This window comes from Accipiter gentilis, chromosome 19 (genome assembly GCF_929443795.1).
Source record: "Accipiter gentilis chromosome 19, bAccGen1.1, whole genome shotgun sequence".
NCBI classification, from domain to species: domain Eukaryota; kingdom Metazoa; phylum Chordata; class Aves; order Accipitriformes; family Accipitridae; genus Astur; species Astur gentilis.
The window spans coordinates 20,661,992-20,675,663 of NC_064898.1; the positions used below are offsets into that span (position 1 = coordinate 20,661,992).

Sequence of the window (13,672 nt, forward strand, 5' to 3'; positions counted from 1 at the left end):
CCTCCGAGTCTAACTTGGGGCTGAAGAGTTCACTGGGCTATGGGGCATGTTGTGGTTAGAAATGGCAATCCTGACCTCTCCTCCATGCCTAAAAAACATTTAATGACTTCATATATAAAGATTTTTCTCTCATGTGTACTATTGTGAGGTTTTTTTCCCTTTGGAACCCTCATTGTGCATAGTATTTTGAAAGTTTTGATTTTAATAAGAAATCCTTGCACCTAAAGGTTAATTTGCTAATGCTTGAATCCTTATCTGTCCTCTCCTTAGTTACCAAAGGAAACTTAAATCTCTGAGAATTTCAAAGGTACTGGAAAAAAAATAAAATCAATGTATTTGTGTGCACAGAGGGCAAGACACACCAACAGCATAAGCCTTGTATCAGAGCTGAAGATGGGAAATTCAGTCTCTAGGGCCCACTGATGGTGGTGAGAAGCTGCAGTAGATGAGGTATTTCCTACATCACCACCGGTGCTAAACTCACATGTAGGAACAGTGCAAAACATCAACCAGAGTCATTCCACATCCAAAGAAGAGCAACAAAGCTGGTGAAGGGTCTGGAGCACAAGTCTTATGAGGAGCAGCTGAGGGAACTGGGGTTGTTCAGCCTGGAGAAAAGGAGGCTGAGGGGAGACCTTATCTCTCTCTACAACCACCTGAAAGGAGGGTGTAGTGAGGTGGGGGTTGGTCTCTTCTTCCAAGTAACAAGCAATAGGACAAGAGGAAATAGCCTCAAGTTGCACCAGGGGAGGTTTAGATTGGATATTGGGAAAAATTTCTTTCCCAAAAGAGTTGTCAGGCATTGGAATAGGCTGCCCAGGGAAGTGGCTGAGTCACCATCCCTGGAGATACTGAAAAGACCGTGTAGATGTGGTGCTTAGGGACATTGTTTAGTGGTGGATTTGACAGTGTTAGGTTAACGGTTGGACTCAATCACTTTAAAGGTCCTTTTTGACCCAAATCATTCCAATTATGAGAACCTCAGAAACGGCTATAACTTACAAGAAGATGGATTTGTACATGCAACAGTTACAACAGACACCAGTGGCTGCCGGCCACCTGCTGAGACCCTTGCTGCTGGCACCCATGCCTATTTGACAAACACATAGACAACACAAAAAGCAGCGTCAACTCCCAATATAATAGCACTGTGCCTGTTGTAAAAGACATGTTTTTACAGACTGGTAATCTGTATTCAAGTCTCTCAGTCAGATAGCAAATATAAGAAATTAATTTTATTTTCTTAAATTAAGATAATAAATAATTTAATGCACAGAATGTAAGAATGGGCAGGATAGCAGCAAGTTAAACTGTAAACAGAATAAAATTGCAATTAAAAAAATTGCCACTAATCAGTAATACATACTCTTCAGCCCATAAAGGGCCTACTCTTACTTAAAAGTTTAATCCAGGAAGACTTTTCTTTTAATTATTATTTTATTAAAAGAATCAAACCAAGCATATGCATTTGTACTCAACAAAGTGTAGCTGCTTCAGTTTTGGAAAACATCTACCTGCTATCTCCCATCTCTGCAAAAGAGTTGTGAAGTCCTTGCGGAAGGTAGAGGGGTCATCGCCAAAAGTCAGGAGTGTCAGTGTGTCCCACAGGGTTACAGAACAGTCCGGCGGAGCGTGGAGATGGGAGGACAACCACCACCACACTGGCACCACTGAGATGCTGAGTATTTCCATGTTACAAGTCAGAACCTATGCCCCAAAAATACATGAGGGTTTATGGGAAATACTTTGCACTACTTGAAGGGAGGAAGTAAGAGCACTTATCTGCCCCAGGGCTGTACACAGTTGATGGGAGTGGAGGCATTTCCCCTTGGAAAGATAAAGACAGAGAAGTTCTCCCATTCTGTTGACCTCTGGGGTTACAGAAATTGCAAGAGATACTGAAAAAAAATAACTCTACAGAGACGTTTTAGTTCTACATGGTATTTTTTATGTAAACCAGTTTTTGAGAAAAAACAAGGATTCTTCAGTAAATGCCTTGGAGTGTGTGTTTATAAGGTAAAAAACCCCAAAGGGCCAGGCTTCCATCTGTCAGAAGAGAGGAACAAACTGAAGGCAAAAATCCAGATCCTGTATTTAAGATTAATTTACTTGGATCAGAGTAGATCTGTTGGAATCTGGCATTAGTATTCCCATTACAGGAATATTAACTTGGGAACAGTATTATCCTTTCAAGGCCATACCAAATGTTTCATATTTCCATTTTTGAGAGGAGCTGAGAGTGAGAACGTTCCACTGAGAATGTTCCAAAAAGAAAACTATTCTAAAACAAGTTAGGAAACACTTTCTGATTTAGCATAAGAAGTCCTTTGAAATAAATACAGTATTCAATAGGGGACAATGAAATATTACTGTTTGCCTCTACTTACCCCCCCAGTTATTTTGATCCTTAGTGTCACATATTCAGAAAACATTTTTAGTGCACAGTAGGAATATCAAAACAAAAAGGTACCAAGGTCTTCTACAGCACAAACATGATCGTTGAACTGATGTTGCCTGCGTGGCCTTTTCTCCATCTGTATTTGATGCAGTCATTCCATTTAGATCTATTTCCAGAACCTGTAAAATCCCAGTGCTATTGCTAAGCAAGTGAATACCGAAGCTGTTAAAAAAAACCAAACCACAAACAAAGGGAAATAATTAGCTGAATGCTAAATTGTATCACCTTCTACATACAGGAAATTAACTGCAAACAGATGGAAGAATGATAACAACTATAGAGCAGAGCCTCCTAAACTTCCTGAATTGCTGTAGATGCAATATAATCATTTTAGAAGACAATTACTTAGATGTAATATCCTGCACAGTAGCACTGCCCAGGTGGTGAGACGGGAGGTCAAATTCAGCAGCCTGAGGAACCACATTTTCAGGGACACATCTGAGTAACTATGCTGGATAATACAGAGCACAACAGGCTACATTCTACTACTGTCACCCATCTATTGGAAACTGTATTACAGGAGAGATGGCTGTACCAGATCTTGCATTAAACATAATTAAAATGACTTCCCACTGAACAAAATGACAAGGAACTAACAATACACATACCTGACACAACACTAGGGTATCTAGGCAGCACCTCTGAAGCCTGATGAGTTGTCTTTCAGATTTGTTAAGCTGCTGTTTCAGTTAGTATTAGAATAAAGCTAATTATGTTTCCCTTTGAACTTGTTCTCACTTCCAAAAATAACACATCACACTCTTATCCAGGTCCAATACAATAAAAATTTCACTGGTTATGTATATATTGAGAAGACAGTCTCAACTCAGACTGAAATTTATTCTGCTTGGCAGGGGGAAGTACCAGTACCACCACACTGAAACGATGTGTCTGTGGAGGACTGAATGGGAAATGGAACTAGTCACTTGCAGACTAGTCCTAAATGACAGCTAACTTTCAGGGTAACTTAAATGACCTCAGGAGAACTTTTGTAGCAACTCTGCCACATAAATGGCTGCCCTGCAGCAAGCAGAGGTACTGTCAGACTAGGCAAGGCATTTAGGCTTTTCTTTTTTTTTTTTTCCCTAAATCATGTCCATATTCCTCCTAATCCCAGTGCTGGGCACAATCCTAGTCCAACTGCAGCAATGTCTGCATGCTCCCATCGCTTCTGCGTTCTATGTCACATTTCTTCCAGTTGGGGGTGTCTCTGTGTGCCTGCATCTGTCTCCCCCACCCAAACCCAGTTGTCTGCTGCTACACAACTGGCTTCTTGAATTCACTTAGCATATACTCTTGAATAAAATTTTACACATCCAAAATACCAATACTGGTACTCACCTACTTGCCTATCACATACCTGCCAAATAACGTATTGTATCAAGTTTATTCGATTCCATGAGTGTTTTTAAGGAAGCTATTTCAGTGTCAATTTTATTACTGATTTCTGAGATAACACTGTTGGTACTTGAATCCTGAAATATTAAAAGACAGCATATATTTGACAGTGATCTCTAGCCCTTTCAGCTTTGCAAAGCCAAATAAGAATACCACACTACCAGCAACAAGAAAGAGAAACAAATTTCCAACCTATCACTGAAGTAAAATACATAACTGGTAAGAGACCTTAGAAGACACAGAACAGCATTTAGTACAATCCAGGAAGAATACCAAAGAGAGAGAAAAAGAGAAAGCTCAGATCATATAGACATTTGTCCCTGATATGCCAGTGCCTCCTAAAGGGGGCATTCTACAGTGCCTAGAGTACCCTTAAATCTTTGCAAAACAAAGGTTTAAGCATTCACAAGCCATATCCAGAAAAGGGAGGAGGCGCTGAAGATGGGACATGTCCACCTTCAGCCTCTTAGTCTTCAGTGCTCGCTAGCACCTTTGAGGACTTCCAGCCCTTGAAATACTTGCTTGGCTGTAGGCACTGGAACCATCCCTCCGGTACAGCTGATCAGCTCATCTGTTAATACTGGGAAGGGCAGCACGACAGTGCACATCCCACCTGTAACAGCCTGCACGCAAGATACTTGGGAAGCGAGACACAAGGCTAGGATGTCTCTTCCTGCCTGAACAGTGTTCAGTGCCAATCCCACAGGCCTAGGCAGTAGACACGTACAACAGACATGAGTGATACAGCCCAGCCTTTTGCTTTATCACATTCAAAAATCTACTAACTTTCACAAAAGTTTGGGGTTTACATAACATGCAATGTGTAACTTGTATCCCGCTCAATGTAAAATGAGCTTTGTTCAATACTTACTTTTTTATGAAACTCTGTAGTTGCTTCCATCAGTTTCCTCTCCTGATCTGTAAACTGTGGATAAAAGATAAATTACAATTGTAGTAACAGAAAACAAGACACAGAACTGGAAAGAGTATCTTGATAGACCAGCTTACCATATCTGTCACTCTACTCCTTTCCAGGTTTATGTCTAGCTTGCTGTCAGCTCGGATTTTACCAGTTTCATTCTTTAAAGCAAATAAAGATTATGAAAATAACTATTTACTCTCCCTAACAGGAGTGTGTAGGTACTTACTGTTTACTTACCATTAACTGCTGTTTAACTTGATCTAATTCAATCTTCATTTTCTAAGTGCAGAGGAGGAAAAAAAAACAATTTTACAAATTCAGAAAACTGCTGACCAAGTTAATCAGTCATGTAAGTGTTAACACCACATGAACGCAATTATTCTTCCATAATTTTTCTCCCAATGGGGCAATTTGTTCTTGATTAAATATCCTAACTGGTGCGTTCAATTTGTATAGCCATATAGAATCTGCTGGGAATTTTGCTCAAAATAAAGGGATTATTTTGTAACGATGATGATCTTGTTATTCTGAGACTAAAGACAGCAGAAAAATACCAAAATGCTATTAAGCAAAACATGTCTCAATCACCGGTTTAATTAAATTGTTGCAAAGAAACAGCCAACTACTCTCCCTGCATTCTATGGTTAATGGTGACAAGACTGTACCAGAATCACACTTAAATAAAATTACAGAAGATGATTCTAAGATGTGTAGAATTTTTTTACTTTACAGAAGAACTGAGCAAATCTTATCACATGAAATGTATTTTTCTGTGATCACAGAAGTTGTGATCTACAAACACTTCAACTCCGATAAAAGTATCCGGAATTACTTTTACATTCATATTTTGTTCCACAAAAATGTACAACAGGTATAACCCAACATATATTACAACTTAACTGCTTAATTAAAAATATTTATTAGTACCTCATTCTCTGCTCTCAAATTTGCAAATTCACTTTTCTCCAGGATGACCATATCTTTCCGAATGGAGTCCAAATGCGCCATTATCTGTTGTAAAGTTATTTCCTTCGAAACAATAAAACATGTTAAGTTGCACACTTTCTGGCAAATAAAGGAAAGTAAAGATTTTTGGGTCTGAAATCGTGAAATTAGCTACTGCAAAGCACAACAATGAGGAGACTTTCCAGCAAGAAAGTGACAGAAACACACAATTTTATAGCTGTAATTTGTTTGAAAGACAAGAGGTTTTGGTTTTGTGCTTTTTCTGCTGCTTTTGTATACTAACTCTGAATTTAAGCAAAAAACGCCAGTGGTATTAATCCAAGTAGCCATAAAATGAAATAGACCCAAAACTACAGGTTAGTCCTTCATCCTCTTCCATTTTCAATGAACGTTCAGTAGCCTATGAAGCATTAATTGTTGGTTTTAATCCAGTTCCTAAGTAAGCACTTCCATTTCTTGCCCACAGTCATCAAAAGCCAAAGACTTAATGATACGAGTATCACACTGTCCTCTCAGCATTACAAGTCTGATGGACACTAGTAAAAGATTGCTTTTTAGCACTGAAAAAGGCCTTCCTGGTGTTTGGACTAACGAGTTCAGAATTCAACTATTTACAAACTACAGAGTGAAAGAAAAAAAAAGAAAATAAAGGAAGAAACTTTGTATTTTAGAATCTTGAAAGCAATACTCCTTTAGTTAGCATAAGGAAGTTACCCTACTATTCAGCATGGAAAATACTGTATCTCTGTGGGATTCTGCTTTTAAAGCTGAGTGCCAGCAAAATGAAGAGCTCTCATCCAGACTACAAGCAAACAGTACTTCTCAGATCCTACGCTGAACTAAATTCGTTAAAATATGCCCTCGCCCAACTTCCACTGAAGTCTGACTACTTTGTTGAACACAATGAAGTTTTTACAATTCCTGGGAAAACTTCAGTTGCATTTACACTAAGGAGCTGATTTCCCACATCCCATCTTAAAACATTCAGTCTCAACACTGACTACACTATAAAAACCAGAACACAATTCCATGCAAATTATATTTGGAATACTGACTTTACACATAATAGGATTTCCAAAAAGAAAGATTTCCATTTTGATGAAAAAACGAGACACATACAAGCTTTTGTCTTCTGAGATTTATAGAAAAAGAGATAACTTTCATTCAGAATAAATGCCAGTAGATAAAAATCTGTTGGAAGTAAGGCTCAGCAGTTTAAATAAAATAGCAATGAATGCTTAATTGCATTAACTCATTGAAGAAGAATGGCACCTAATTTCAGCTTGCACAGCCTTCCTGAGTAATTATTAAAACCACTACTGTGCATCAGAGCTCTATTACCCTGGCCCAGATGTCTAGCCTACAAGAAAAACTAAAGTTCTTTTTATTTTGGCAATTTGTTAAAACAAAACTTGTCACCACCTCTATTATCAGCGGAAAACCCAGACAAGCTACTTCACTGATTCACTGCCTCCAGATACGTCCACAAACATGAACTTGAGTATCTAAGCGAAGACGACACCTCAGTGCTTTGCTTGAGTGCGGGCTGAGGTGCTGACCTGGCCAGCGCAAGCAGCTAGGTTTATACCAGCAACAGAATAATTCAGAGCCCACTTGCTGTGCCCGAGGGCACGTGACACACCACAGATTACATCCAGATGGCTAAAATATCTTCCTCCTAAATCAAGGTGGCTCTGACCATGCTGCCTGGTGGGAACAGTTCCTGGCCCTACACTTTCACATAAATTGTGCCCTGGTCAGGGAGATGGAGAGCTGGCACAGGTCAAAATCAAGCCAGGGCACTGCAGTGGCTCTGGACGACCATGTGGTGGTGCCTGAGCCCTCACCCTAGCCATGTTTGGCTTTTACTATAGATGGAGCTTTAAAGACCAAAATGCAGAGCAAAATAATGGGATAGTTTTAATAGTAGTTTTTAGTTTATGAATAGGAAAATAGGACAAATACAATGTATCTCAGAACAGAGTTGACATCCTTACTGAAGTTCAATAAAAACACTGACAATTTTCTGGTATTTTAGGTGGTCTTGTTATCTCTCAGGAACCCCTCCTTGACTCTCTCTTCTGCCCTCAACCATTGTAAAGTACAGTTAAAAGTTTGGTTTCCCCTCAAAGCTTTTCAGCTGCATGTGAAGCAATCTCTGCATTACATTTATAAATTGTGGCTGCATTTGGAAAACACTCCTGTGAGATGAAAGGTGCAAGATATTACTATTCTTAATACCACCTTGAAACTTAGGAAAACCTACCTTAGCGAACTGTTTATAGTACTATAGAAAGTTGCTCACTTGCCTTTTAAATATGCAAATATGAACCATTATAGCTACACAGTGCTGTATGTGTACACCATAGACAACTATTTACCTGCTGAGCTTGTGTAACCATATCCTTATAGACTGTGTCTAAACTGACATTCGACAGGGTTATTAATGCCGATACAATGGTCTCCGCTTGCTCCTTCCCAAAGCCTAAAAGACAGTTAAAGGATGACATGTTAAGGTAATATTAGAAAGCTGGAGGAAGATAAGAGCAAGAAGTACGTAATAAATGGGGACACTGAAGTGCTGTACCTAACTACAATGGCAAATGGGAAGTCACACAGTTACTGAAAACTGACAGCAAGAAACCAGTCACTGTGACTTTTAAATAGAAAAAAACCAGACTTAACCCTGCAAAAATCTGAAGCACATTAACTTAATATACAGAAATAGACTATGCATGCAGCTGACAGGAGGACCAAATTTCTGTACATTGTTTAACTGTTCATGCACTATAGAAATAATTCAGCAAAATTTTACTTTATAACAAACTTTTGCAAATTCTGTTAAAACCAAACTTAAATTGAGCTACAAAGCATGCATCCTATAGATTAATAAAATTAAAAGGTAAGCCTGCATATATCGAAATTGTTCTGCACAGACACAAACACACGCAAAACTAATTTTAAAACTGCTGCACCCATTGCCCGCAGAATGAACTCAAACTGGGATTTCTGCTTTCTGATGATAAAAAATTACACTTTGTCCATAGCTTGGTGCAATTCTGAAGCATTAAAGATGATGTGTGGTGAATAGTGAACCCCTCCCCCCCGCCCCGCCCAGCTGCCACTTTAGCCATATCTGATCTAGTGCTGAGAGCTTTTGCCCTGAAGATTTATTTCCAGCAATCTCACTGATGTGTTGTATTTCAATTGGCCCATTTTATAAAGTGGGGTCAATTAATGTTTTGTTGAAAAATGCTTTCAAGGCAAACTATTTTGAGAAATATGCCACTGCTCCCTTCTAAAGTATGGTATTGTCAAGGTGCAACATTGGTTTACATGACTAAAAAAAAAGCTATGCATGCTTTATGACAGTTTCCTTCCACTAAGAGGTGTCACAGTATTGCTTCAATTTCTCTGAATTTTCAGGGTTACTTAGGTATTATTTTGTTCTTCCTCTATAGCAGGAACTGTCCTTATTGCATGGAAGTTTAGAAAATGCAGAGAAATTCATATAAGCAAGAGAATGGAGCCTGAAAACTGCCTGCAGCAAGTCTGAGAAAAACTAAATGCCTCTCTCACTTCTGTGATACGTATAGGTTTTGCCTATAGAGCCCACCCACTGTGGTACTGAAGTATTTGTAGAAGTTATGAAATAAATTAAACTGAATAACAACACAGTGTACCAGCACCAGACAGACTTCACCCCAAGAGCTCTAAAGGAACCTGAGGAAGAAATAGCTGAATTAGTACTGGGGACAAGTAACATCTCACAAACTACCTCAGTTACCCGAGGACTGGAAAATGGCAAATACAGTTTCAGTTTTTAAAAACAGTTCCAGAAGAGATATAGGGAACTACAGGCTGACAAGTCTGACATGCATGAAAAAAACCCCAAACATCATTAGTGGACTATTAGGAGTCTTCTAACTTCTAATACATATTATCATTAGACCCAAATAGTGAAAAAAATCCTAACATCAGATTGGATAAGGTTCTAACTGTCACTTAGGAGAAAGATCTTGGGATTTCAAAAGGTAGTTGCTAGTCTGATAAAGATATCAGCTCAATGCTTAGTAGGGATCAATAAAGCAAACCAAACCCTTGGGAATTACAAAGAAAAGTAGCAGAGAATGAAATAGATGCAACGTTAAGTCACTATTCAAATCCACAGGACATTCAGTTGTCAAGTAATGCCAGCAGCTCTGTTCCCTCCCGTTTGAAACACGATGCGATAGAAGTGGAAAAGATTCACAGAAGGGCATCATGCATGGTCAAAAAGTATGGAAAAGCTACTGCTCAAGGAAAAATTCAACAAGCTTGGATTCTTCTGTTTAGAAAAGAACGATGGGGAAGTAGGACAGAAGTTTACATAATCATGAATGACATGAGAGATCAATTGTTCATTCCCTCTTCCCACAAAAGAGCTGAGCAGGCATCAAATTAACCTTGTAGAAGCCAGATTCTGCAGAAACAAAAGGAGTGGACGTCTGAAACTCCAGGAGAAAGGATGTTTTGGGTACTAATCAGTTTATAGTGGTTCAGGGGCTGAACAGGCATGTGACAAGAATTCCATTGAAGGTTACTAAAACTCAGAGCTGACCCAAAATACCTCTGGAGTGAAGAGAATTGGAGGCTTAGAAAGGAGAAGAGGATGCGTCACATAAATCTGCCTTGTTCTAACACTCTTGTGCAGGCACTGACTCACAGCTGCTGTCAGGGGACAGAAACGAGGGCCAGATGGACCTTTCATCTGACTTCAGCCAGCCACACTCACCAAATAAAAATGCAGGTATTAAGAATGCATCATGGCACTATGCTGCTGCAAATATTTCTAGTTAGAAAAAACCTTACGTTACTATTAGCAGGCTAGTAGAAGAAACTTCTATTAAAGCTTCATTTTTGCTAGAAAACAGTTGTTTAACTGTTACTTTACATTTGTTAACTGTATTATGTTCCTTGGCTGGAAGGCACTATATGAATTTGTCTACAGCTACAAATAAGGCAAATGTAATGTAATAGTTACTTGTATAGTTACAGAGGCGTCAATGTCAGATCCCTCTCCTTCACCAGCCTCCTTGAGAGGCTGCCAGAACATTCTGTAACACCAAGTATTGGTACTTTGGGAAAATTGATAGCACTCAAAGTTATAGTACTTAAACTAAAAGTTTTCCTTTGAATTATTTATCAGATATCACTTACCATGGGCTTCCAGGTCCTGCATTAGAGCATGGGTATCAAAAGTTACCTTCCGCTGCTCCAGGGGAGTGATTTCAACCCTTCTGACATCATACGACTTCCTAACGAGCGTGGCAGCAAAATCTGGAAGTGACAACATGTGCCTTAAACTTAACCCGATTGGTTTATCCTGCAATAAGATAATTTTAATTTCTTTCATCATAGCAAAGCTGCACGGACATTGCAACAAAAAGCTGGGTCCTTTTGACCGCCTGGTTGCAGCATGTGCCAGAAACCATCAATCCCTTTTCCATAGGAAATCTACACCAACTAGGACTCATATATTGAACTTAAGTCCATTTGTGTAACTAGGAAGCTGTGTAACAGACAAGCATCCTGATACAACAAAAACCCACCAAAACCAATTGTTTTGTAATATCTGAGAAACATCACTTTTAAAAAATCAGCAGTTCTAACATACTGCCAATTTCTACTGGTTACAGCTAACATCATTCATTTGGTTCTTCACAAAATCCCTCAATCATATTCTTTTTACACTTTCTTCAGTCACTATCCTTTCCAGCAAGGAGAGTGCCATGTGCGAAGATAAAGCCACAGTTGTTTTTTTTTTTTAGCAACCTATGCAAATCTAATGTTCAGAATTAATCTGTTGGTTCACCAGGAAAGTAATTGGGAAACAAGGTGATATGGTGTTTGCACCTAATACCTCAGAGATGGGTATTAAAGATTCACTCTTTATTACACAAGTGCCTTCCCACAAGATGTTTCACTGCTTCTCCTACTTTATTTCAAGCATATTTTTCCCTTCATCTTATCTTTGTGGGGCCTTGCACGTTACAGATTCTGTTCTGATAGAGTCTTTGTTATCTAAAAAGCCCTGTTACTTCTAAATCCATGCTTATTCGAAGCCTTTTGCACTGCTGGCTCTCTGCCTTAACCAAAACATTGTTCTGTATCTTATCTAGACCTTTACCCAAAACCTTTATATCATTTAAACAACAGGGAAGTTATATTGTGCCACTGCTAAATAAATCAAGTTATGTGCTACCTTGTATCTACTCTAAAGAAGTGACTATAATGAAGCCAGCTGCAGTATCCAAACCAAAGTCTGCTTAAGATTTAAGAAACGAAGGAAAGATTAGTGTTTAAGTGTGCGAACGTGCAAATAACTTAAAATAACTCTAACATTTACTGTGGAATACAATGTTCTTTTTTCACTAAGCCATGACAGCTTTTAAACACACAGCTCTTTGTCCTCTAAATGCGTTAGTGGATTTTTTTCACTGGATTGAACATATATATTGTAGAGACATTCTCTCAGAAAAGCTAATATTACAGCGTGAAGCTTTGGGTTGCCTAGACACGCTGCTCCTTCTTCTACCGATTCACTCCTCTGTTGACTCGATGCACGGCTCTCGCCCCAAAGCTGTCCTCCAAATGAAGCCTGAGCCTGGCGGAAAACTACCAGCCAAGACTCTTAACAAACTCACCGACGTTTTCACAGACGGTATCCGAGACACCACTCCGCGATGCCTTTCTGCACCCCCTGGCTGACTCCCGTTGCTCCCCCGGCCTCAAACGCTCTGTCAGTCCCCACAACCTACTCAAGCGACCGCTCTTCCCCACGCAACGCACCCCTGCCCTCCGCCTTGTGACAGCCCCAAAGGCAGGCGTTTTGTGCTCCCTCACACGCCGCCGCGGGGACAGGCCCCCACCGCCGCTCTCAGGCAACGAGCCCGGCCCGCCCAACGCCCGGCCGAGGCCGAGGTTACCCTCCACCCCAGCCGAGGTTCCGCCCCCTCTTGCCGCTTTCGCTCCTCGTTCCCCGGGCCAAGGGGCCGAGCACGGCCCTCCGGCCCCTCTCACCTCTCCGAGGAACCGGAGGCAGCAGGGCCCGGAGCGGCAGCGGACCCGACCGGGAGCCGCCGCCGCAGGCGAGGAGCGCGGCGCCGCGCCCGGCGCCCCTCATGGCGCCACAGGCCCACCACTTCCGGCGTCAGGCATCACTCGCCGTCCCCACTGCGCAAGCGCAGTCCGCACGCCTTTCCGCTCCGGCCCCGCAGGGCACGCTGGGTACTGTAGTCCTCGGCCGCAGAGAAGGGGCCCGGCTGGAGGGAGGCGGCGCCGCGCCGCCATGCGGAGGGGAGGAGCGGCAGCGAGCGCTGCGCATGCGCACGCAGCGGCCCTTGGCGGGCGCGCAGCGAAGAGGCCGCCATCTTGGTTCTCGGCGAGCGGCTTTGCGTCGTTGCTCGTCGTTTCTGAGGTGAAGTTGCTGTCCGCAGCCTGGCCGCTGCAGACATCAAGCTTTTCTCGGAGCTTGGCTAAAGCTTGTAGCAAATCAGCCGCAACAAATCAGTCTGGGTTGGGCGGGGTTTTAGGCCAGTGGTGGAAGCGAGCCATCTGGTCTGTGGTGCTGTGGCATGTGTGTGCAAGGTGTCGATGCCTGCTCAGAGCCAAGGTGAACGGGCAGAGTTAAAGCACCCACAGAGTACAGCGGGTAGAGGAAGAGGTAGGAGGAAAATCTGCAGACTGCTCCTGCTTGGAAAATGTACAGAGAAGGGATATCCGGAGATAGGCTTGCGTCAGTGGGCTCGTCCAAGGGCTCAGAGATAAGCAGCGCTCTAACCAGCTCAAATGGAAAAACATCCTGGGTATCACACTGCAAGTTAGAATAAAGGACACTTCACTTTGCTGCTGGACAGCATGTGCACCCTGGGGAGGTTTGTCATAAC

The 13,672-nt window shown here is 41.4% G+C and overlaps 1 protein-coding gene across 4 annotated transcripts; it reads right to left on the reverse strand.

The window, feature by feature from the left end:
- Positions 1 to 17: 17 nt before the first annotated feature.
- CCDC90B (coiled-coil domain containing 90B) lies at positions 18 to 12,945 on the reverse strand. Of its 4 annotated transcripts, XR_007508863.1 has the most exons (10): positions 12,807 to 12,945; positions 10,944 to 11,063; positions 8,126 to 8,229; positions 5,706 to 5,807; positions 5,016 to 5,057; positions 4,865 to 4,936; positions 4,728 to 4,781; positions 3,819 to 3,933; positions 1,515 to 2,620; positions 18 to 88 (listed from the first exon to the last, which is right to left on the reverse strand). XR_007508863.1 is itself a non-coding variant. In XM_049823485.1 (9 exons), the coding sequence occupies exons 1-9, from the start codon at positions 12,907 to 12,909 to the stop codon at positions 2,565 to 2,567; spliced, it is 768 nt and encodes a 255-aa protein (XP_049679442.1). In that variant the 5' UTR covers positions 12,910 to 12,945; the 3' UTR covers positions 1,221 to 2,564. The 4 variants fall into 4 exon arrangements, 3 of the variants coding, with proteins under 3 accessions (XP_049679442.1, XP_049679444.1, XP_049679443.1); XM_049823485.1 differs by lacking the exon at positions 18 to 88 and having other exon boundaries at positions 1,221 to 2,620; XM_049823487.1 differs by lacking the exons at positions 18 to 88; positions 12,807 to 12,945 and adding an exon at positions 12,431 to 12,451 and having other exon boundaries at positions 1,221 to 2,620.
- Positions 12,946 to 13,672: the final 727 nt, after the last annotated feature.

Excerpts from the sequence above, each read along its gene's own strand:
- CCDC90B (XM_049823485.1), bottom strand. The coding sequence starts at position 12,909 with ATGAGGGGCGCCGGGCGCGGCGCCGCGCTCCTCGCCTGCGGCGGCGGC. Across the intron at positions 8,230-10,943 it reads GCAGGACCTGGAAGCCCATG|GCTTTGGGAAGGAGCAAGCG; the intron begins GTAAGTGATATC and ends ACTGTCTTTTAG. Across the intron at positions 2,621-3,818 it reads TACAATACGTTATTTGGCAG|CTTCGGTATTCACTTGCTTA; the intron begins GTATGTGATAGG and ends TTTTTTTAACAG.